This window comes from Ixodes scapularis, unplaced genomic scaffold, assembly GCF_016920785.2.
Source record: "Ixodes scapularis isolate PalLabHiFi unplaced genomic scaffold, ASM1692078v2 PGA_scaffold1__304_contigs__length_218370807, whole genome shotgun sequence".
Taxonomy (NCBI): domain Eukaryota; kingdom Metazoa; phylum Arthropoda; class Arachnida; order Ixodida; family Ixodidae; genus Ixodes; species Ixodes scapularis.
The window spans coordinates 72,199,356-72,223,332 of record NW_024609846.1 but is presented as its reverse complement, the minus strand read 5'-3'; the positions used below and the strand labels follow the sequence as shown (position 1 = coordinate 72,223,332).

At 42.1% G+C, this 23,977-nt stretch overlaps 1 protein-coding gene across 1 annotated transcript; it reads left to right on the top strand.

Annotated features, from left to right (window-relative positions):
- The first annotated feature begins 17,959 nt into the window (after window positions 1-17,959).
- Window positions 17,960-20,121, top strand: LOC120844498 (cuticle protein 63-like). Its single transcript, XM_040216316.2, has 3 exons — window positions 17,960-18,005; window positions 18,970-19,732; window positions 19,999-20,121. Coding segments are annotated over exons 1-3 (774 nt in total). The 5' UTR covers window positions 17,960-17,996; the 3' UTR covers window positions 20,001-20,121.
- Window positions 20,122-23,977: the final 3,856 nt, after the last annotated feature.

Here is a 23,977-nt window from a genome sequence, read left to right as displayed (position 1 = left end):
ATACGAAACTAGAGCGCAGCTGTTGAGGAGGAGGAGGAGAGGAGGGTATGGAGGGGAAAGTATTCCCTCCTTGTTCTCCGTATACTTCCCTCCTCCTCTCCTCTTCTCCTCTTCCTTCTCTTCCCATCTCCTCCGCCCCTCCCCCTCCTTCTCCTTTCCTCCTCCTCTCCTCGTGTGACTGATTTTTTCATCGGTGACGTGACACGGAGTCGTGACGTCATTTTTCCCGCTTAATTTATTAAGGAAACTAAATTGGTGTTTAGGTCGCGTTAAGTCAATTTCCCCGCTAAATCTAGAGAAACTGAATTTGTTCATGAGTGACGGGACACGAAGTCATGTAACGTCATTTTCCCCGCTAAGTTTAGCGCGGAAACAGAATTGAGGTTGAGGTCGTGTGATGTCAGCTTTACCGCTAAATTTATCGGGGTTACGCAGACGGCGACGGCGACGGCGACGCCGCTATACGCGGAAATGGGCGCCTAAGAACTGCGCTCGAAAACTAAAAAATTCTTCCCTTGATAAGACATAGTACACGTTAGTTTCGTAGTTTAAAAATTGAATGAAAAACGTAACATACTTAGGAATTGATACATAAAATATATTACGAGATGACGAAAGGTAGACACATATTCTTTGAATGTACACATACTGATGGCTAGACTGGATATGCGGCAGCAGTGGAGCTCATATTTGGGAATGGAGCACCTCGAATGTCGGAAATACACTAGAAGTATATAAACTTGGCACTTCTTATATTTACCGCATATTGCTTTGTAAGGAAACATATATCAAATATGATTTTCTTTATAAAAAAGCGCGAAATCCAATAAATTTACTAGATAACAGAAAGTATAAAACATAGCGAGGACGAAACACAGACGAGTACATTCTTTCGTGTGAGGGAAAGAATGTACTCGTCTGTATTTCGTCCTCTCTCTGTTTTATACTTTCTGTTATGTAGTACATCTTACCAACACGCTCGTTAGGAATATAATCCGATTGATTTCAGTGTGTTTTTTCCTATGATTGATAAAATTCTGGTCCGTACATGCATCTGTTGAGGAAACGTTTCTGTCACGTAATGGGAGTACAGGCAAAAACATGGTGCACCTATTGTAGCACGTCTGACGTCGGATGAGGCTTCAGCGACCACTCAAGAGGCCATTGTGGAACCTTTACTAAATGTCTTAATTTGAAAGCATTAACACTCCCATGGAGCGAACCGACGTCAGCAGCTTCTGAAGCCGCGCGAAACGGCACCTTCCCCTGTCCCAATAGAGCGAAGCCTGCCGCCTATAACAGAAGTCTGATGGATAGACTCCCATTGGTTGGCGCGAACCATAGTTTAAAGGAACAAGGGTCCCCTTGGCTCTCGCGCGGCGTAGTTTTAAGGAACGTCACCAGAGAAGCCCTCTTCATGGCGGGGCAGCGCACGCAGCGGCCCGGCCGCCGCTAAGAGGTGCGGGCCTGGCCGCAGCTGGAGCCCGGACGGGCAAACTCCGGAGAGGCTGCACGGCCGAGCTCCGCGGGGCGCGGCCACTTCCCGAGAGCACCCGCATGGCCGTCGGCCGCTATCTCGGCAGTAGCGAAACGTGGCCGTCCACGCCAGTACGTCGCAGACAAACTAAGGGAGCGGAAGAACGGCATTCATGCTTTCGCATTTACAACTCACAAGAAGTGCTTAGGTGTCCTCAAAATTTTTTAATCGACTAACTACCAATGGCCTGGACTTTCGAATGCGTCAAATTGGATGCTTAACAATGTGTGGGTGAGCAGCTTACGAGAATTGATCATACCCATCTCAAACCAAACCTAATAGAAGATAATGAATAATTACACCCAACTCAAACCCCAACTAAAAGAAAAAGAGTGTTCATTTTGTGGTTTCTTCGTTGTTTTCAGTACGATTTGTCTGCTAATGCTGTGGTCTGTTCAAACTGACTTTGCATTCTATAATAATACTTATAAATTTTCTCTGGTGTAAAAGGATCTATTTTCATGTTTTTCTTTTATTTCCTAATCATGAATAAATAATTTTTGGTGCCCGCGTCTCAAATGATATTTGGGTGGCTCGGGACGAGTCAAGCTGCTTTAAAGCCTTTTTTTTTCATCTTCCAATTGTATACTGCTGGCAAAATAAACGCATTCATTATTATTATTATTATTATTATTATTATTATTATTAATATTATTATTATTATTATTATTATTATTATCATTATTACCGAATATTTATGACAGTCACTTTGTACAGGTGAGAGGATACATACCTTCCCGAATGTTTTTTTTTTTTTGCTTTTTTGGTTTTCCAATATAACGTGCCTTTTTTCAATTGATAATGAACGCCACAGACGAGTGCCTTGTTTGTTTTAAAGATGTTTCACCTGATTGCAAATGCATGGTTTGGGTGGAGTGTAAGAGCGCTTATCACCTGGGGTCCTGCGCGGGGGTCAAATAGTCCACCTACACCACAATGGGTGCTGGTAAAGGAGCGAAATGGCGTTGTCGCAATCGCCGTTCTGCTCATTCTGCATCTGCGTCGGCAAGCGTGGCTGAGGATCTTGAAGGCGACTCCCCTTCGAAGACCCAGTTGAGTGCAGTAATGGCCAAATTAGACGTTTTATTGTCCATGAAGGCAAATGTAGACACATTGCTTACGCTCCCAGCGAAGGTTGACGAACTGTTAACACTGAAGCCTGCCGTGCAGAATCTTCAGGAGGCAGCTAAAAAACTCCAAGGGACAGCAGACGACCTCACAACAAAATATCTCTCGGTACTCAGCAAATCAACTAAAAATCAGGAGAACATCGAAAAAGGGAAAGTCGAACTAGCGCGGTAGCCGCAACTGTGAAAATATTCAGAAACTCCGTGGTGACGTGAATTACATGGAACAACGCAGTCGTTCGACGAACTTGGAAGTAAACGGAATTCCACACACCAGGGGGGAAGATTTAAAAACGGTCATTGCCGATCTCGCAGCGAAATTTAACCTTCCTCGTCTCTTGGAAGCTGACTTTATTGCTATTCACAGGCTATCGTCAAAGCGCGACGTCGTGCCTGCTATATTAATAAGGTTTTCATCCTTGAGGGTCTGGGAAGCGTGGATGGGTTGTCGTGGTTTGCTGCGTACGCTAAACCAATCGGGAGACCTACCAAAGATTCATTTTAATGCAAACCTTACACGTCTAAACAGAGAACTTTTCTGGATGGCCAGAAAAAAAGCGAAGGAAGTACATTTTAAATTTGTGTGGGTAAAGGGGGCTAGGTTTTCGCAAAAAAAGGAGGAAGGCGCTCCAATTATTCGAGTGAACACTGTGGACGACGTCGGAAGCATACGCTACAGAAATAACGGCTCTTTTTAAACAATGCGAGGATTTCAGTGTCCTAAAAAAATGGCTAAATATTAAGCAACAACTTTTCATAGTAATACATGTGAATATACGAAGCATAAGGAAATATCCGGAGCTCATTCTAAGTTTTGACTAAGGATGTCATGGTAAATACGGACGTTTTTGTACTAACTGAAACTAATATATCTGAGAACTTATGGAATCAATTCAAACTGGAGGGCTCTACCTCCTTCTGGTTTTCGCGATCAAAAACGGGGGGTGGGGGTATTGTGGTTTTTGTGAAAGACACGTGGCTGGTCACTAAGCGCGATTCATTTATTACTCACGCGGAAACTATCGCCCTCAGAATTGAAAATGCTTGCTTCGAAGCTTTTTTGTTGGCCTGTTATAGACCTTTTCCACAAGGGCGCCGCCATCTTGAATTGTCGTCACTTCCAGTTTGGGCGACGAAAAAAAAGTAAAACGTTTCAACCTGTAACTAGTAAAAAAATAGAGGCGAGCCAAAACGAGACTGTGTGACGGTTAGGCTTATATCCTAAATGTCTTCTATTGGCGTGGCAACGGCAAAGTTACGTTTTCGCCCATACTGGAAGTGACGTCAATTCAAGATGGCGGCGCCCTTGTGGAAAAGGTCTATAGGTCTCCCTCCCAAAGTGGGAGGGGCTTTCTGGATGAATTGAAGGAAATGTTTCCACAGGTGCATAACATGGGACAGTTGTGTTTGGTGGGAGATATCAACATAGACACCGCGAAGCAGGATAGATCTGAGGTAAGTGATTATCTCACTATGCTGGCTAATGAAGGCGTGGAATGCGCCATTAATGCTCCTACGAGAGAAGAAATTTCAGTAGATAAATTAGTGTCGTCATCAATTAACCGTATTTGTGTCAGAGGTCGAAATACTGTAGTCATGTCGTCAGTTATCTCCCAAAAACTTGCCGATCACTATCTTATTGCATGTCAGTTTAGGACGATTGCGGAGACGAGGATAGATAGCGATAATAAAAATAAAATGCAAATCATTGACAATTATGTACTTGACCGACTCATTTCGTCCTTTGACTGGAGGTCATTCCGCGAGTCAGTTTCTGAATTCAATGTTCACGCAAAGTTCGTAGAGCTTATCAAATCCTTTAATGACTTATTCAAACGTACTGCGACAACAAAAAAACGGAGACCCGAGTGTGTCTGGTTAAATGAGGATCGTCCTCGCCGCCATTAAAGAAAAAGACGTACGATGGGCTCGTAGTCGCCGAGCACCGACGGATGACGAATTACGTTCCGAGTTCCGTGTAGCGAGGAACAGAGCTAACGCATTACTTCGTTCCGCGAAACCGCAACATTTTAAGAGAAAGTTTGCAAAGGCGCGTGGCAGCTCTGCGGAGACTTGGTCTATTGTTAACAATTTGCGAGGTTCGAATTGTAAGCGAACTCTGGACGACATGATAAAGCGTAATTTCGATGAAAACTTCACGGAAATAACGGAACGTTTCAATTCTTCTTTTTGTAAATTTCACCAGTGTCCCACAAAATACGTGTGAGCCTGAGGCTGAGATAGAAAATAACGAGACCTCTGCTTTTCTCTTTCCAATGAACGAAGATGACTTGCGCTCTTCGCTCTTCAGCATTAAACCTACCAGGTCGTTTGGCATAGATGGCATAACTTTCGGTTGTCTTCAACGTAATTTTGAATATATTAAATATGTTATTATTTTCATGATGAACAGCCTTATTGAGTCGGGCGTGATTCCTGACCAGTTGAAGACTGCCGTTGTAAGGCCCATATTTAAGGGTGGCCAAACTAACCAAAAAAAAACAAATACCGTAAAATCTCTATTCTACCCGTGCTTGGACAAATTTTTGAGAAACACATTTTTTACATTATGAATAATTTTATTGAGAAGTGCTCACTGTTATCCAGGAGGCAGTACGGTTTTGTTTCTGGAAGTGGCACACAGCAACTTCTGGAAGATGTGGCTGATGAGATATATTCGGCATTTGAAGGTAACATGTTCTCTTGTGCAGTATTCTTGAATGTTAGCAAAGCCTTTGATACGGTAAACCACGAACTTTTACTAAAAAAGCTATAGAAATTTGGTTTCTTTGGCCCTTTCCATTTATTGTTGGCGAATCTGTTGGATCACAGGTAGTCTCTGTAAGCAAAGTAGACAGTAGCTCGCAGTTTTTACCAGCCTGTGTTCCTCAGAGATCAGTGCTGTCTCCTTTGCTTTTTTTAATATTTATGTTAATGACTTGGAATCCGCTCTTTACGGATGTAGATTATTTCAATATGCGGATGATACTCTACTTGTTTCACCTCATGTAGACTTTCCCACAGCTGTAAACATTTTGCAATCAAATATTGTCCACCTAATGGGTAGGTATAATTCTAATCGCATAAAGGTGAACCCCCTTAAATCCCAACTTATTTGTTTTAGAAATCCTTTAAAACCGGGTTTTTTTAATGTTCCTTTTTTGCCTGCACAGTTCTGCTTGTAAACCCTGCTTTTCCGCGCCTGAACCCTGAGTAGACTCAACTAGATATGTGGGACTCATTTTTTAATTGGACATGTCTTGGAATAAACACATTGCTCACGTATGTGGGGCTTTATGAAAAGTGACTTGCATGATGTATAATGTGAAAGTGTCTGTACCTTTCAATGTTAAAAAAAATTATTGACCATGCACTTGCTTACAGCGTTTTGAGATACGGAGTTACGATTCATGCCTTTTGCAGAGCGTCCTGGCGGGTGAAAATTGATAGTATTCTGAAAGGAATCTTGCGTAATGTTGCATAAAATTCTACTTTCTCATCGAGTGAAAATTTTCTCAGTGACATGCAGATGCCTTCATTGCTTTATTTATTTATGGAAACAGTAGTGCTCCGACACTTTCGGAATGACAATTTTAAAACGCTTCATAAGCCTGCACGCCTTCTTCGTGTATCTCCCCGCTTTAATGTAGAGAGATGTGTGACTAGATATGGAAAAAGACTGCGCCGTTCTTATGTTTCAGAGGTCTTTAATGCTCTTCCTGAGGATATATACAGTATTACTGGCAAGGCAATGTTAAAAAATGGCTTCGTTCAAATATTTTTGAAAGCTAAATCGCGTAGTGCTAATCCTTGCATTTTTTTTCTTTGTTGTTGTAGTTGTGATTTGTTTTGTTTTGGGGTAGTTCATTGAAAGATTTCTTTTATATGCAAATTATTATGGTTATCTTTTGTCGCCTGTCCGACTTTCCCGGTTCAGTCGTACAAGCCTATAAACGGCTTAGACGAACCTGCCACTTGTGTACTGATGCCTGCTGTGACAATAAACATTTATTATTATTATTATTATTATTATTATTATTATGAGAATTATTATCATTATTATGAGAATTATTATTATTATTATGAGAAAATTGACTGCATTTTAAAAAATATTTTGAAAAGTGTTTCTTATGGCATGCAACTTCCCGATGGTACTGATCTCTTTCAACATTTACAATTTCCCTGCCTCCGAACACTTTTTATTCAAACTGTTATCTTACGATACTTTTGGACAGATCAATTCAAAAGAAAAAACGTTGTTCTTCGTTCTCTTCGTTTTCAAGAGACTTTCGAGATACCTTTCGCCCGAACAAGACACGCGAATTTTACGTGCCTGAACTCTTTAATAATCTGCCTTCTGAAATTCTACAAGCGAATTTACTGCGTCAACTAAAGAGAATGCTGAGACTTCACCTACTGGGATGAGATGTCGCCTAGCGTGTGCATATTTTGTTAGTATCAGTGTGTATGTGCCTAATTACTGATTCAGTTTTGTACATCCTAAAGTTTTTCAGTTTGTTTTACTGATGTGTATGTGACAAACTTTACACTGCTTTTTCGTGGACATATCAGTTGTTTTTTTTTTGTAATTTTTTGGGCGGCATCACACAAGCCATTTGTTGGCTTTGATTGCCCCCGCACTCTTGTATGCTTTCATGAATGTGTCCTGAATACAAGTTTATTATTATTATTATTATTATTATTATTATTATCGTGATTTTTTTCCAGGAAGAAATACAGATTTACAGGGCATGCCTAAGAGACGTTATTGAACCGTGAAAGCAAGCTGTATGGAAATTCGTACCAACTTTTAAAGTAGCTGTCCATTCAGTTGTCCCACTTGGAACAGGTGACAAAAGGGTTGTTCAAATAAAGAAGTGTTACAAGTGCCAAAATTGTCCTTTTTATAAATATATCGTATGCCTTCATGAGAACTTCAAAATGCTGTATACAGGAGAAAGACACCGTAAATGCCGAAGCATATATTCATCTAACAGTTTTCTGTGCTTTTCATAAAAGCGGTTCAATTTATTTTGAATAGTTCCTATGTTTATGCTACAAACAGCACACCATAAGTGGTAAAATAAAATTTCAAACTATTACACAGAGTTTCAACAAAGACTTTTTTTTTTTCAATTGTACTTCAAAGAAAAAAAAGGAGTGTTCTGGGACATTTATATTAACCGCAACTGACTTGAAGTTACAAGTGTCACAACCGCTCGATGAAGAACAAGTCACGGACCGCCACGTCGCGCTGCCTCACTTAGGCGAAGGGGAGACTGATTATTTAACACTACTGGTCGCGTTGGTGCTAGTCCTTTCTTCTCTCCGGGAAATTCCGTGGACGCGCGCACGCGCGCTGCTGAGCAGCAGCGTTGACATACCACGGAAGAAACCAAACAGCTCTGACGGACCGCTGGGAAGACAACCACCCCGTCAGCTGTCATATTTAGCTCGAATGGTTGGATGGATGACACTGAACCCTTTGAATCGGGCGGTGGCACCGAGCGAGCGCTCTTTTTTTTCTTCTGACATTTATGAGCGTGAAACATTATTTGGCCAGTTCTTCCGGATTTCGTGTTAGCCGAATCGAGTGAAGCCGGATTAAGTCAAGTCGGATTTAGTGTTGAGGTAACGTGACCTCAACATCAATTCAGCCCATGATGCAACGCACTTAGTAAAAATATAAAAGATGTCATAGGACGTCATTTTAGATGACCCATACACAAAATTCAGTGTCCCTGTTAAATTTAGCGGAAAAATTGACGTCACGTGACCTCAACACAAATTCAGTTTTCCCGCTAAATCTAGCGGAAAATATTACGTCACATAGCTTCGCGTCACGTAACCTAAATGCTAATTCAAATTCCCCGCTAGATTAAGCGGGGAATTTACGTCACTTAACCTTCATATAAATTCAGTTTTCCCGCTTAATTTAGCGGGGGAATTGACGTCACGTGACCTGATGTCACGTGGCCTAAACACTAATTCAGCTTCACCTCAATATGTAGCGGGAAATATAGATTATGTGACACTGAGTGCATATCGGTGGAGCAACGAGGTTCAGCTACCGTTAAACGCTTGTGACGCTGGAACGTTTGACGCATCCAACGAAATTTCCTAGCAACTCGCCCTACATTTTTTAGTATTGCCTTTCCTATCTATCATCTAAGATTTATTCTTAAAAGCTACGCTCGGTATGACGGAGGCGCCTATACGGAACTGGGAGAAGAAAAGATTCGTTTTCTTCTCCTTCGCTCGACCTACGCCACCAATAAGATAATCTCTTCTTGGTTATTTCCACCTTCCCCATGTCTATTTTTCGTGACTGTCCCTAAATACCAATGCGATTTTTTTTATAAATTAGTTGCCTCTTCAGCTACTACAGGGTAAAGGGGGTGAAGCCCCTTACTGTAAAGTATCAAGTGCTCAGCCGTCTACTTCTACTCTGCATAAAGTCCACACACCGAATCTGCATCCTGATATAAAGCATTATACGTCTTAGTCTGCGGCGCTACCGCTCTCGTCGACCGGTAGCGCCGCCGTGGCCACCCGAAGTACTAAGCACGTCTCGCCGTTTGCTGTGCCTCTGGCAGCGTGCTGCGTTTCAAATTGAGCGCCCGTTCAGGTGGGAAGATAACCACTGGCAGCTAATAAACTTGGTGTGGGGCGAGTCCCGTGCATCTGATTATTCCTCAGCAGCCAATGTGATCGCAACATTATACAATAACAACGTGGAGCAAGGAGTCACCAGCCAAGAGCGTAGAAATAACGAGTCGAGCTTTGCTTTCCTTTAGCTGCCAGCGACTAACTTTAGAAAACAATTCTCCTAAACTCTATTGTTAAACATTTAAGATACTCGTCTTACTGTTGGCACATTTCAATTAAAGGCCTCTTACCCAACCTACGAATATACCGTAGTTGTTCTAAATATGGAGAGACTAAAATTCGCGCCATCTCAGTCATTGACAAATATAAACCTTTAGGAGACTGAGATAACTCAAACTAAATTCAGAGAAACGATGGAAGTTCAACCAGGAAGCGACATTAGCACCGAGAACTTCTACTTCTGTTTTCATTGGGTCAATTTGACAACAAGCAGCGACGTATCTAACACAGAAGGCGGCTATTGGGCGAGTGTTCATAAACCCTCGTTTTTATTTGTAAAGTGTAAACGTCATTCGCCAAATGCGCCGCACGTATTACACACTCGCACTTCACATGAAGCTTTTGCTGCTATTTTTGTTGAGTTTCATTTTAAGAAAAACAAAGGTAATATTTTAGAACTAATTTAAATTTCTTTGTTTGGAATGAAGCAAATACAAATCATCGTGTGAAGTGTCACATGATTATTTTTATTCATAAAACGATGTGGGGCATGAGCTGCATTATTTGCACTGCGGAAGCAATCCCGCAAAAATATGTTCCCCAATTCTGCAACGTGATTAATATTTTTATCGGGGCTCTCCTGCACAACAATAAACGACATTATTTTCACAGACGATTCTCGCATGTGTAAAAGCTGAAAGATAGCAGTGATCTCAGTGTTCTGTTGAAGCGAAGTATGCCTCTGCTGAAACATTTATACTTGGTAGCGAACTCGTAAAAGATCCGAAAAATGCTTACTGTTATTGAGTTGCTATCTATTGTATAGCTTGTTTCATCTTCGCTTGATTAGCTTTTAAATACAAGATGAAAAGATGCAGCATCGTAACATGTTGTAACTCCTTTTCTCTGTCCTCTATTAGTTATATTATTTTGCAGATAACTAGAAAGTACCGCAAGATAGGGGGAAAAAATAGAGGCAACTGAATATCGCTCATAATTTAATAAAATCCAGATAACAATACCACGTTTTACAACACGCGAAACAGATTTTATTGAATTGTGAACGAGTATTGTCGAAAATAAATAAATCCTTCAAATTTTTGTGCGATATCAGCGCCTCAAGAAAAATGAAAGGTTATTAGCTTCAAAGACAATTCTTGAATGGACTTCTTCCAAAACCGACGCGCCCCATCGCGGCGAAATACCACGCAGTGAACTCTGGGAACTAGTTGGCCACTCAGTTTCGGTTTCGAGTGAGCAGCTCCATCTCATGTTATCGCGCCGCGACCGAACGCGCTGCTTGCGTTTTCGATTATCTGAGTTTTTACGAACGTACAATACACTCATTCTCGAGCGATACAAAACCAAGACTTTCCTTGCTTCCCGAAATACCGCAAATTATGAGTGCGTATGCAAACGTAATAAGACGTGGCTTAGTCACCTTCCTTACCTTTGAGTTCAATTTCAATAATGCCGTCTAGTACCAGTGAACTACAACTGAAACCTGATCACCTGGAGCCTTACACGTATTTTGTTTACCAAACGTCCGCATCTTGTTACTTCATTGGGCGAAAAGCAAGCCGCATTCTCACAGGAGTATCAAAGTTGAGCGCAGCGTTGACTCATGAACTTTTAAGGATAAGCAATACATTCGACCTCACTACTGCACCAAAGTTACTATGATGTCTTCTTCGTGTCATCATGTATCTCCTACTCAAATTTTATGCTGATAGAATATTAAGTTTTCGCAAACGCTGAGATCGGCTAGCTACGACGGAGGCCCTAACAAGCGTCCCCTACTCCTCGCTAAGCCCTTTTGGACGAGCTTCTACTGACGCCCAAGACCTGTGCCTGAATGGTGCGTCTGAAATTATTTCGGCATACACAGGCAGGAAGAAAGCAAACACATAACAAATATTATGACCATTAGCAACCGTCAAATGCACTTTGAATAATTTAATTCGTTCGTTTGGCGCACCGCATAGGGGTTCATGCCCGTCCAGCGTACTACTGGCGAACGGTGCGACTTTTTCACACAAGTGCTCAACTTTTGCTTTCTGAAAACGGTTTGTATGTGCGAATGTGCCAATATGAATGCAGAATAACGTTATGCACATACGCGATGTTGAATATTAGCAAAACGCCAGTGGGTGGGGACTTCGCTTCGTGCAGTGCTGCGGGTAAGTACAGATAAGAAATAAGAAGTGTGTTATAATTGAGCTTTTCAATGGCGCCTCCGAGTTTTACCTCGCGTACTCAAACGTATTAAGAAAACAGTAATTGCAAAAAGTAATATTTCGTCTATCGGCGCACGAAACAAACAAACGTCCTGATCAACAACACTAATGTAAATGCGCGAGCTCGATGTATGCATACTTATTGGTTGCTACAGCTTGTTGATTCGTACATAAGCAAGATCCCCGAGCTTGGCAGCGTCGACATTCCCAGCACTGGCTCGTCCACATACCTCGAAACGCTAACAGAAAGGCTCAAGTACAAAAATACGTAAGACAAGCTTTACGTCTCGGGCTTGTGCTAAAGCTTCGAGGTCTGGCCATTTAGGTTGGTTTAGAGACCATAAATGACGCTCTCGTGACCAGAAAACATGAGATAACGGCCGTTAATAGTCCACGCTCTGTGTGTAATCTCTTGTTGACGTGTCGATCGAAACCGAAACCATGCCACTCTCCTCCCTGGCCAACTAGTTCCCAGACTACAACGCTCGCCTTGTTGCATGCAGCGCTTTATGGAAGTAGTCTGTTTCGCATATAGAGCCGTGCCTCTTGAAATACATCATGATTTAGAACTAAAACTGTGTCTTATAGTCGTGCTTCTGCCGAGCGCCCGGGAGGCAGATGTGCGAGCGTTCATGGCGAATCATTGCTTTCGCTCCCGACGCACGTTCCGAGATGGATGGCGCGATAGCCAACACTTACGCAAGGGTCATTTCCATCCTCATTCAGAAATGCACATGAGTCGTCCGTATGCGAAGCATGACCTATCTTCTTGACACTGAAGGAAATCTGGCTAAATAGGGTGGAGCCGCCCAGGGGATTCGCTAGAGCTTAAACTGAATTGCATTTACAATAGCTAAAAGCACAACGACAGGCATTAAGTATGTTCGGGACTGAAAATAGCGAGGCATAAAAAAAAATAGATGTATGTTGGCACCTTAAACACAGCCAAGTATGCGTATAAAGGCAGCAAATGCGTTCAAAAACATTTAACATCTGCGTGCACATTAAACTAGCGCCTAAAATAATGAAAATACATAACCTCTACTCAAAAATATCCAAGTCACCACGAAACAAAAAGGAATGTGAAAGATATTGGCATTGCAGCAATACTTTTCCCGGTGTTCACATGTGATAAAATGTACCTATTAAAAATATTATCATGTTAACAAAGCTATTTTTTCTAAATATAAAAAAAACAGCTAAACTCTCAATATTTCATAAAACGGCAGCTTGAAAAGCTTGCAAATTTCGATGAAATAGCAAACTCATTTTTTTATTCAAAACGGTTGTCGCCAAACCACGGCCCGCTGGCCAGATCGGTCCCGCGGAGGCGCTCAGTCCGACCCGTACATGGCCGCGGTCTTTCCAGTGACACCCGATCGGCGGCCCGCGGCTACTAATGCATAAATAAGTGCGTACAAAAAGTAGAAAGGAGCGGCGCCGCGACGTGAACATATTGGAAATAATTATCGGAAATCGGCATCGAAACGTACGTTTTCTGGCCATAATATTTGTTGTTCATTTTCACCACCAGCATAACCCTTCACATAGTTTTCTGTTTTATGTCTGTGTATCTATGATATTCGTCCTAAGTCTTGCTTATTACCATAATCAGATCTAGCATCCTCACTAGTCTTCTGTCTTATTTTTATACGCTAAAGCTTTTATGGACTTCAATTTATGCCCGGTGAGTCCTCTGGTCACATTTATTTTGTGATGTCATAATAAAATAATACAATATATCAGTAATAATAATAATAATAATACCAGAACAATAATACTATAACCGATAATTTGCAACATATTGCATTTGAAGAATAAAAGTATTGAAATGTGAGGTGGACAAAGTATACACCATACATTCTTTAATGTTTGCTCTAATTTACATTTGTGTATTTAAATGCCTACTTAGGCTTATTCATTTTGACTTTTCTTATTTACTCAAAATAAGATACATAAAGCCCTGGAAAGAACTTTTTTTTTTTCGACGAACAGAAAGATTATTGGAATATTTATACGAAAGGAGACTGAGAACAAAGCGCATATTGCATCAGCTGCCATTTTTCGTACATTGACTTGATTCGAATTTCACGAAACAAGTGGTCACAAAACATATCATGGCATTCGCCGAAGTTGAATTACGTTCTAAATCGTCAGGGTATTTTTAAATATTTTGCACGATATATAAGCATTTAAAAGGCTTCAAAAGCATTCATAATCATTTTTCCAGATGCACTAATGCATAGGCCAGTTACAACTGATTTTATCTGAATTTCCAAAGCTCTCGGTCGAGTGTACTATATAAATGTGTAAATTAATCCTCTAGCACCTCGAAAGGGCAACTGAATTTATATCTGATCATATTCATCTACAGCCAAAATTCATAGTGTACCTTTTGAAAACGCATTATTGGTGACATTAATATCTTGAACTACGGGTATGCTACTTTTTATAGCTGGTCTTGCCCCCCCCCCCCCCAGCACAATAATTTTTTATCAAGAACAGTTAATACATATCAATAGAAAAAGTAAAGAAAATGACAGACACACAGATGGTGCGCACGTCTGACGCTTGACGTCACCTAATTAGCTAACTGATTAAATTGATTAATAAGCTACCTAATTAGCTAAAATCACGTATTTACCTTTTGACATTTTATTATTGAGGGCATAATGTAGTTGGAAAATTAACGCTTGACGTCATTATACTCGAACCGTGACGGTAAATATTTATTAAACAATTCGCAGTGCGCACTACGTTGGGAGAAATGGCATCTTTTTACACACCTTTAGAGCAAAACTGAGCCCGGCAAAGCGCGCCCTTCACTTCGATCCATCCACTTTGCGCCGGCTCTACAGCCCATTTGTACACTACACAGCTGACGTCCACAGAGCGACGCAGAAAGCAGAGGTGATGGATCGACATCACGAGCCCGATATGCCGCACCAGTTCGCTTCGCCGTCGTGTTCAAGGATAACAGTAACAGCCCAATAGTTCACACTACGAATTGTTGTGATAGAATTTCCCGCCATATCTGTAATATAGTAAGGTCGAGCATCAAATATGACTATATTATAACCAAGAAACAAATATTTCAAGTAAAAATTAGGCGTTTTAGTTAATTTGGGATTCAGTGAATCAATTCCTCATTTTCCCAGTCGGCCTTAATTGCAACCAACGAAGCCCCCAGCTAAAAAACAAAAAAAAAAAAAAAAAAAAAAAAGTTTAACGCTATTTTTTTTTTTTTTTTAACTCTGACCAGTCTACGGGAAAAGACACTATCAGGCCGCTGAGGTTCACTGGTGTCCGATTTTAACTGTTTTCGTGTGCAGTAGTAACTTTTCCCAGAATCGTGACTGTTAAAATCGGCTATTCTAAACTGCCGGATGGATCTGAAAAACTTCGCTTTCTACTCAATGCAATTAAGCTTCGTACGACAAAAGCTCTCGGTCCTCTTGCCCCTTGAAAACCATCCATTAGTCGTTTGAGAATGCCTGGGCCGCCTGTTTGTTTCTTTGCAATCAAGGACTCGAAACCCGCCCTCGCTCTTCAAAAACCATGTCATGCCACCCCAACTATGCCAGACGATCGAGCTGTTTAAAGCTTTACTGTACTCGTTTTCACCTCAGGAACCACAATAAAAAAAGTTCGGCTCCTCGCGCTACATTACTAATTTCCCTTTTTATGTAGAAAAATGAGATATGTTTCGGTGCATTTTATATTAGATATATCTTATCTTACCAAGACGTGCACGTTACAAACGCAAACGCATCGCTTCTTGCTCCTACAACCAAATCTTATAAGAACTACTTCGTGCGGCGTATGAACAATAAGCAAAAATTGTTTTTTCTTGAGGAGAAATCGAGTTAGATCATATTAAAAACGTCAAAGTCGTTTACAACTACCTGTAACGCCGAATTAGAGCGCAGCTCTTGAGGAGGAGGAGGGAAGGGTACTGAGGGGAGGGTAGACCCCTCCTCCTCCCCTCATTCTTCAATCTCCTCCAGGGGGTCATCTGACCTCGGGGGTAGGGGGTCACGTGACCTCGGGTGGGAGGGTCACGTGACCTCGCGGGAGGGGGTCACGTGACCCTGGGACGTAAGGGTCACGTGACCGTGGGGGGAGGGGTCACGTGACTTCGTGGTTGGGGGGTCACGTGACCTCGCGGTTACGCCGACGCCGCTCAAGCCGGAAACGGGCTCCTAAGAGCCGCGCGTTCACAAAGCTCTGTGATGCTAAATTAGAGCGCAGCTCTTGAAACGAAGGGGAGGGTATGGACGAAGAGGGGGAGGTACTCCATACCTACCCCTCCTCCTCCTGTGTGCCCTCCCTTCCTCTTTCTTCATACCCTCCCCTCCTTCTCCTCCTTTGTGCCCTCCCTTCGTCCTCCTCCTTACAAAGGAGGAGGGGAGGGTTTGTAGGAGGAGGAAAATGTATGGAAGTGGGAGGAGGAGGGGAGTGCACGGACCCTCTTCTGCTCCTCCTGCGTGCACTCCCTTCTCCTCCTGTGTATCCTCCCCTCCTCCTTCGTACCTTCACCTCCTCCTCTTCCGTGCGCTCTTCCGTACCTTCCCCTCTTCCTCCTCCGTACCCTCCCTCCTCTCATCCTTACCCTCCCTGCTCCTCTCTGTATCTTTCTCTATACCCTTTTCTCCTCCTTCGTAACCTCCCCTCCTCCTCCTCTTGCGTACCATCCCCTCCTTCCCCTCCATACCCTCCCCGTTTTCTTCTCTTTATCCTCCCCTCCTCCTTTTTCGTACCCTCTCCTCTTCCATACCCTCCCATTCTTTTACTCCCTACAGTACCATCCTCCTCCGTACCCTCCTTTTCTCCTCCTGCGTACCCTCCCTCCTCCTCCGGTTACGCCGACGGCGACAGCGACACGACGCAGCAATACACGGGAAGGAGTGCCTAAGTGTCAGATTCCCCGGTAGAATTAGCGGGAAAACTGACGTCACGTGTCCACAACACCAATTCAGTTTCCCCGCCAAACCTAAAGGGGAAAATGATGTCACACGACTCCATGTCACGTGACTTATACGCAAAGTCGGTTTGCCCACTACATTTAGCGGGACAACTGACGTCATATGGCCTCAACACCAGTTCAATTCCCCACTAAATTTCGCGGGGAAACTGAATTGGTGTTGAGGCCATGTGACGACAGTTTGGCCGCTAATTATAGCGGGGAAACTGGATGCGCAGTGTTGCATTATGGGACATCACAGACCAACACACCAAATCAGTTTCTTCGCTAAATTTAGCGGGGAATTGAATTGGCGTATATGTCTGTGACGTCACGTAATGGAACGCGCGCGGTTACGCCGACGGCGACGACGACATTGCTGTAATCCCATGAGGATTACAACACGAGTGTCTGTTCGAATTCAGCCTCAAACTTTCCGCTTTCTCGTTAACCTCAAGGTTAATGTCATTAGGCCTTCTACTATTTTACTAATACTACAACTATTGCTGTTGGTTAGGGCGCGCTCATATGTCAGGGCTGATACATTTACACTCATAAGACCACCTTGGGCAAGGTACGTCATAGTGCCGTGCGCGCTGCGAAATCGCGCACGCACGTAGCAATAAGGTCGAGAGGTAGAGTAATGTTGTCAGAAAGCGCCTCTCTATAACGAAATGCCACTGCCAAGTAACTTTGGCGAGTCTGGTCATATTATGTAGAGCCTGACCTGACACTATCATCAGATATTATTTACACTTTACCAAAACATCCCTAAGTAAATAAAATTCGTTGAGACTATTAAACTTGACACCACGTGTGGGACGTTAAAATTATACCAAAACAACAAGACAATCTATATTACAGGACGACCTTGAAAATGTCTCTAGGAGAGTGTGATTAGAATGGTAAATTAAGAAATACAGGCGAATTAAAAAAAAAAAGCACGCTTCGCGGAATGTACTATGCCATAAAAGACGAAGAGGCATTCATTTTATACAATCACAGTCTGGAATTTATTTTATTTTTTAGTGGCAGTCACGTCTTTGTTCTCAGGAGATTCAATGGCTTGGGCACTAAACTGATGAGGAATATGCGCAGCACACAATGCTTCGCCCAGGATTGGGTGGAGGTCTACTTAACCCCCAGATCATGTAGGCCTATTTCCCTTTCACGAATTTTAAATAGCGTTAGTTTTAGTTTTTTTTCGTGTTGAAGTCACCTTTCGCCGTGCACTTTTCCTATAAAAAGGCACAGAAGTCAAACGTAGTCAGCAGTTGGACGTACTTGCAAGCTCCATACGCACCATGACTGGAGTGAGTTTCTTTTCAAATGTTTCTACCTTTCCAGCTACATATTCAAAGCAAAGATATCCGGATGTTACCTGTTTTCTAATGTGTCGCTTAATGATCACCTAAGAGTGTGTCGCCTTATCCTGTCCAAGCCTTGTGTGAACTGAATGCCTCATTTAGCAACCCTATGGTATTAGCGTTACAAAGATAGCCCGGCAACCTCTGAGAATGCAGCAACCAGATTTTTCGCAATACACGGTTCGATATAAACTGATCAGCGAAATCATTATGGCCATATCTATTATACGGGAATGAGCGCTTCTAGCTGACGCGCTATCCGTGTTATCTACTATCTTCTGATGCGGATGGTGGATAACTGCTACAAGGGATAAAGACGCATGGCATTGTCGATTACGTATGCGTGTAATGGGAAAAGCTGCTGATTTAAGAGACTGAAAAAAGACAGATCCTGATGTTAGATCACTGCTGACGAGTTACAGTCATTCGTTGTCTGTCTTCTCCACTGGAACCATAACATTTCAGCAAGAAAACACCACACGTCTAGGCCAGAATTGTACTACAATGGACTGAAGAGTAAGATGATAAATTCCAGTTGATGATTTGACCACTTAGTTCCTCAGACTTTAGTCATATTGAGCACATATGTGATGTGATGGGGCGTCGGCTCCGAGCTTGCAAACTTGTTTTGTAATATACAGGAACTGTGCGAGGTGTGTATACAATCATAATATAATCTTATTCAAGGCACTGATACAATATGTGTAGAATACATGCCAAGATGAATTGCAAATGTTCTGCGTGGCAAATATAGTATTAGTTTGGTGATCATAACTTTTTGGCTTAGTGTATGCTGGAGATTCCCACAATTGTGCGGTCGTGTCGCTTGTAAAATATATATTTTATTAAGGTGAAATTTTCCACAATGTCGACCTATTTTAAACTAATTTCAAAATTTCGTTGTTTTCAGCTCACAGCCTGCCTTCTACTGGCTTTGGCCAGCAGTGCCTTTGCTGGCAACGTTCTCGGAGGCCTTGGCTACGGAGGACTTGGCTATGGAGGCCTTGGCTACGCAGGCCTCGGCTACGGAGGCCTCGGCTACTCCGGCCTCGGCTACGGATACGGCCTTGGCTCCGGCTACGGTCTTGGCTACGGCCTCGGCTACGGCTACGGCCTCGGTTACGGTAGCGGCCTCGGCTACGGTCATGGTCTCGGCTTCGGACACTCTGGCCTGAGTGGTTATGCCGTCGCTGCTCCAGCTGTGACCAAGGTCTCTACTGTGCACCATGCCCCAGCTGTTGCCTCTTACGCCGTTGCCCCAGTCGCCACCTATGCTGCTGCTCCAGCTGTTACCAGGGTGTCCACCGTTCACCATGCTCCAGCTGTTGCCTCCTACGCCGTTGCCCCAGTCGCCACCTACGCTGCTGCCCCAGCTGTGACCAGGGTGTCTACTGTCCACCATGCCCCCGCTGTTGCCTCCTACGCCGTTGCCCCAGTCGCATCCTACGCTGTTGCCCCAGCTGTCACCAAGGTTGCCGCCGCCTACCACGCTGCTCCAGCCATCACCACCGTTGCTCACGCTCCAGCTTTCGGCTACGGCTACGGCGTTGGGCACCTCGGATACGGTCTCGGACACTTCGGCTACGGACATGGTCTCTCCAGCTACGGCCTGAACTACGGTTATGGTCTTGGCACCTATGGAGACTACGCCACCCTCCTCCGCAAGAAGAAGTGTAAGCTATTATATCGCTTTGCTATATTTCTTACTTAAGTATACATTTATTCGCTCTTGATTCGGAGTAGAAAATTCACAGTTTAATTTTTTGCAAATTTTCATGAGCAGGGCCTTTAAAGAGACTTGTATTGTGCTCCGAAGCGTGACATCAGATTTGATTGTGGAGAAAGAATGGTCGTATACTTACTATAACAAATGTTTAAATTAATTTTTACTCGTGACGGAAAGTGCAGTAATTACTTGTTTCTGTCTTTTTACTTACAGAAATAGGAAGCTACATCCTGGGTTTCCCAAATGTCGAAGAGGAGAAACACTCGAGAATGCAGTCTTTGTTTGGATTCCCATCTTTTGTATGGAATGTGAACTCCAAATAAATATTTATAACTGCGATATATTAATGTCGTAGTACTCTTTTTTATGAAGATAAAAGATATATCCTAGAACTGGCCCTGCGTTATGCGATTGTTATACGCCCCTTCTCTCTACTAAATATTTACTTTTCCCTAAACTTCCGTTACTGTTTTTCATGGCGGAGTGGTGGAATTGCGGTTTCTTTAAGTCAAATATCACAATATCGGTGAGGTTTAAAAATAGGCTTGAATATTGAATCGATATTTAGCAATTTTTTTTAGTTCATTTTTTTTACTACTGCAGAGTTGATATATGATTGTAGACATAATACATGTCAAGGTTTTGTCTCCAAGAAGACAGGCTTGACCGTTTCCAGCAGTCATTCGTACACAACGATTCCTTAGGTTCGAAATATCGCGGCCATTTCCTGCTTGGGGGGAACTATAATTTTTTTTTTATATTTTGTTAGCTTGACTATTGACATGGCTGTGAAATAGCACGATCAAAATATACGTCAATGGTATTTTCGAGACACGATCGATACATTTCGATCCCGGTATCGTAATACTATTCTATCACGGTATAGAGATATATTTATAAAATGTAGTTAGACCACAGCAGAAAAATACATTTACGACGTATCTATCGCACTGAAACACTCTTCCAGAATTACGCATCGCTTTACATTTGCCGTGAAAAACTAACTGCCATGTTTTCACGATAGAATTGAAGCGATCGTTTAAATGCGAGGTGCCCCAAAATTAGTTTTATGAACCCGCTGCATAATATCCTCTACAGGTGCAAACCTGGCAGCCCGATGTATCGGAAGTCACAAAAATTGATAGAATTCAAAGCAAAATAAAATAGGTAAGAACTCAGGACCCATGCAATATCGAGCACTATAGCTGCCTCTTGTTTCCTGTGAGTTCCGTGCGGACTAGGGTCACTTAATGCAGACATGCCCTTCGGCGTTGTCCAATTTCAAGTCAGGGTCTAAGAATCGTAGAGGACAAGGCCGCTGCTTCATAACAAGGGATTAGTGTTTTCGGAGTAAGTGTTTCTTCTACTCTTGCAATTTTTTTAGTATATATGTGTGGTTTCTAGGCGTCAACTGAAAGGGGCAGATCGAAAAATCGGGATTTATCGGTGGTTATTTTAAGGAAGATAAAGCACGGGCATGGTACTGCCGAACCTCTAGGAGGCTTATGCATCACCCGTATACTTAGAGAACGTCCCGGAAAAGATGACAGATGGAAGCAATAAAATATAGGGATTTGGCCTTTCTCTCTCTTTCTCTCTGCCCTCCCCCCCCCCCCCCCACCCGCCTTCCCGAAGGAAAAAAAAATGAATCAGCCTGCTTTAAGAAGCTGTCGTCGGCCTCCAGTACTCCGCCATGAAGTGGAGGTGACACTACATTTTTATAGGCATTCGAGATTGTAGTCATGAATAGATGAAGAGTTTGTGGGAAGGGGTTTATGCATAACTCACAAAATAAAAAAAGCGAGCGCTCCCTTTTGCTTTTTTTATGAACTGCACCCTCCTCACGAACCAAAATTCTGAAAGTTTGCACTTCATATGTATCCCTCTTTGTTTTGTAGGGCACCATTCTACCGTTTATGCAAAAGTACCTAATGAACAACCCATCACACCAAAGCCAAATGTATCGCCGTATATCCGTATCTGTCATTTGAGTCGATAATGCATCCATCTCAGCATTTGTATTTTCAAATACTTTTTAGCTATCTTTGTGCCGTCGTTAGAGATTTCATAATATCAAAGATGTCAGTAAGGACGACTCTCATTTGAGTGAAATTAATCGCACAGAATGACGTGTTGTAACGATAAAGGAACACGGCACACCTAAATACAAACAGCCACCACCTTTGACATCTTATTAACACGAAATGTAAACATTTTTCTTACTGCAGCTATTGATGTAAAATACAGCTCATACAAATGCTTGTTTGTTTTCATAAAAGTTTGTAGGCATGGGGCTATTATGGTTTAGTTAAACTTCCAGTATCCGGAAAACTGTGGTATTTTGTAACATTAGAGTCATAAACAATTAGCCGAATGTATGTCCTACCTGTGCATATGTTACAGTGCATTACAGAATACTAGCTACTCCATACAGGTGACAAGCCATAACTTATAAATTTTCACTATGGTTGTAAAAAAATTGTACGCTCACTTTTTAAATTTTTCCAGTACAATATTACATAAAACTAAGAATTTTTTCCTAGGAAAGACAGTACTCAGTCGTTTCTTATTTTATGATGTGTACGAAAAACAAAACACATGTGATATATTTTGAAATCAGTAAACGTAGATTAAAGATGTGGGGTGCCCGATATCCATGAAATTGGAAAGATGTGGCGTGCGGCCCTCACCTCTACATACGTTCGTGAAGAGCATGCAACATGTGTGATTGTTTTATTTGTAGTTCTTTTCACAAGAAGCCTGATAACAACGAACAAGGCCCTCCCTGAGCAGCTCCTGAGAAAATATCTTGAGTTGGAACTTCTGTTGGGATCAAAACCTTAGAAGAATTATTGTCTAATAAATAGGTTGGAGACAATTATTTATCGAGTTGCCTGCCCCAATAGCTCTAGCAACAATGGTAACCATTTTAGTCAAAAATAACGGTCTTCAGTTATGTGTCAAACATTATTTTGTCCGGATCTGCACTCAGGAGTATGCTATTGTAGAACAGTTGCTTTTTGTGCCAATATTGTTCAATATATATGTAGGTCTTGCATATAAACTGCTCAACCCTTAATGCATATAAAAATATAGGTATTGCAAATTATTCCTACAGCAAAATGAGGATACAATTAAAGTCTACTTTTGTAGTTATAATTTACATTGGAGAGGTTAGAAGTTTACATGCGAGAGATGGACAGGAAAGTGCATGAATTCACAGTAAAATATATTTCAATTTCACAAAAAAAACAATAAAACAGGATGAGGGTTCTAAACATACAACACGAAGATATGCAAGAAACATTAATTGCGATTGAGGAAACAATTCAGTCATTGCGGTTGGAGCTCGTATTGGGAAGGACCAGGGATGGGCAGTATTTCAAATACAAGTATTTGAAATACGTATTTTAAATACTTTGTGTATTTTGCATTTGTATTTATTTACAAATTGGGTAATGTATATGACGTGTGCATTTAAATACTCAAACGTGGGTATTTCAAACACAATTGTAATTAAATACAATTTTGTGGGCGAAAATACATCCCTCAAATGTATTGTCACTCTCCAGAGCACGAAAAAAACTACGTTCTGCACCCAGGGATGGGCAAAATACATGCAAATATGTATCGAAATACAAATACAAAATACTTCGACAAAAATGTATTTAATTACAAATCTAATTACATTTCCAAAAAAGCATTTAACTACAAGATACAAATACAACCAAAAGTAATTGGTCTCCTCCAAATACTTTTCCAAATACATTCCTCAAAATCTGCGTCAGCGACTTCAGGGCACCTGCAACGGTTTTCTGGGTATCTCATTCTAATTTTGCATTGCACACTCGGGAGTTAGTGTGCGAGGCTCTAGTAACGCAATGAAAATATAATAAAAAAATGTAATCAGCTTGGACGTAATAGGTGAAAAAAGTACAGAGCTTCAAGCAGCCTTTTTTTGACGATTACATTTTGGTATAGACCAACAAAGAGCCGAGACTACCAAGACGCGCAGCACTAGCTAGAGAATGTTTTATTGTTGCAGCTCGCACCAGTTACAAAAATCTGGACGACCCGCGCATTTAGAATGTTCCAGGCAAAAATATGGCTGGAAATCAGGCTGGAAAGCGTCACAAGTTCTCGCAGGCACTTATTTAGCCAGTCTGCCCGTGAACGTCAATTTCGTCACTAT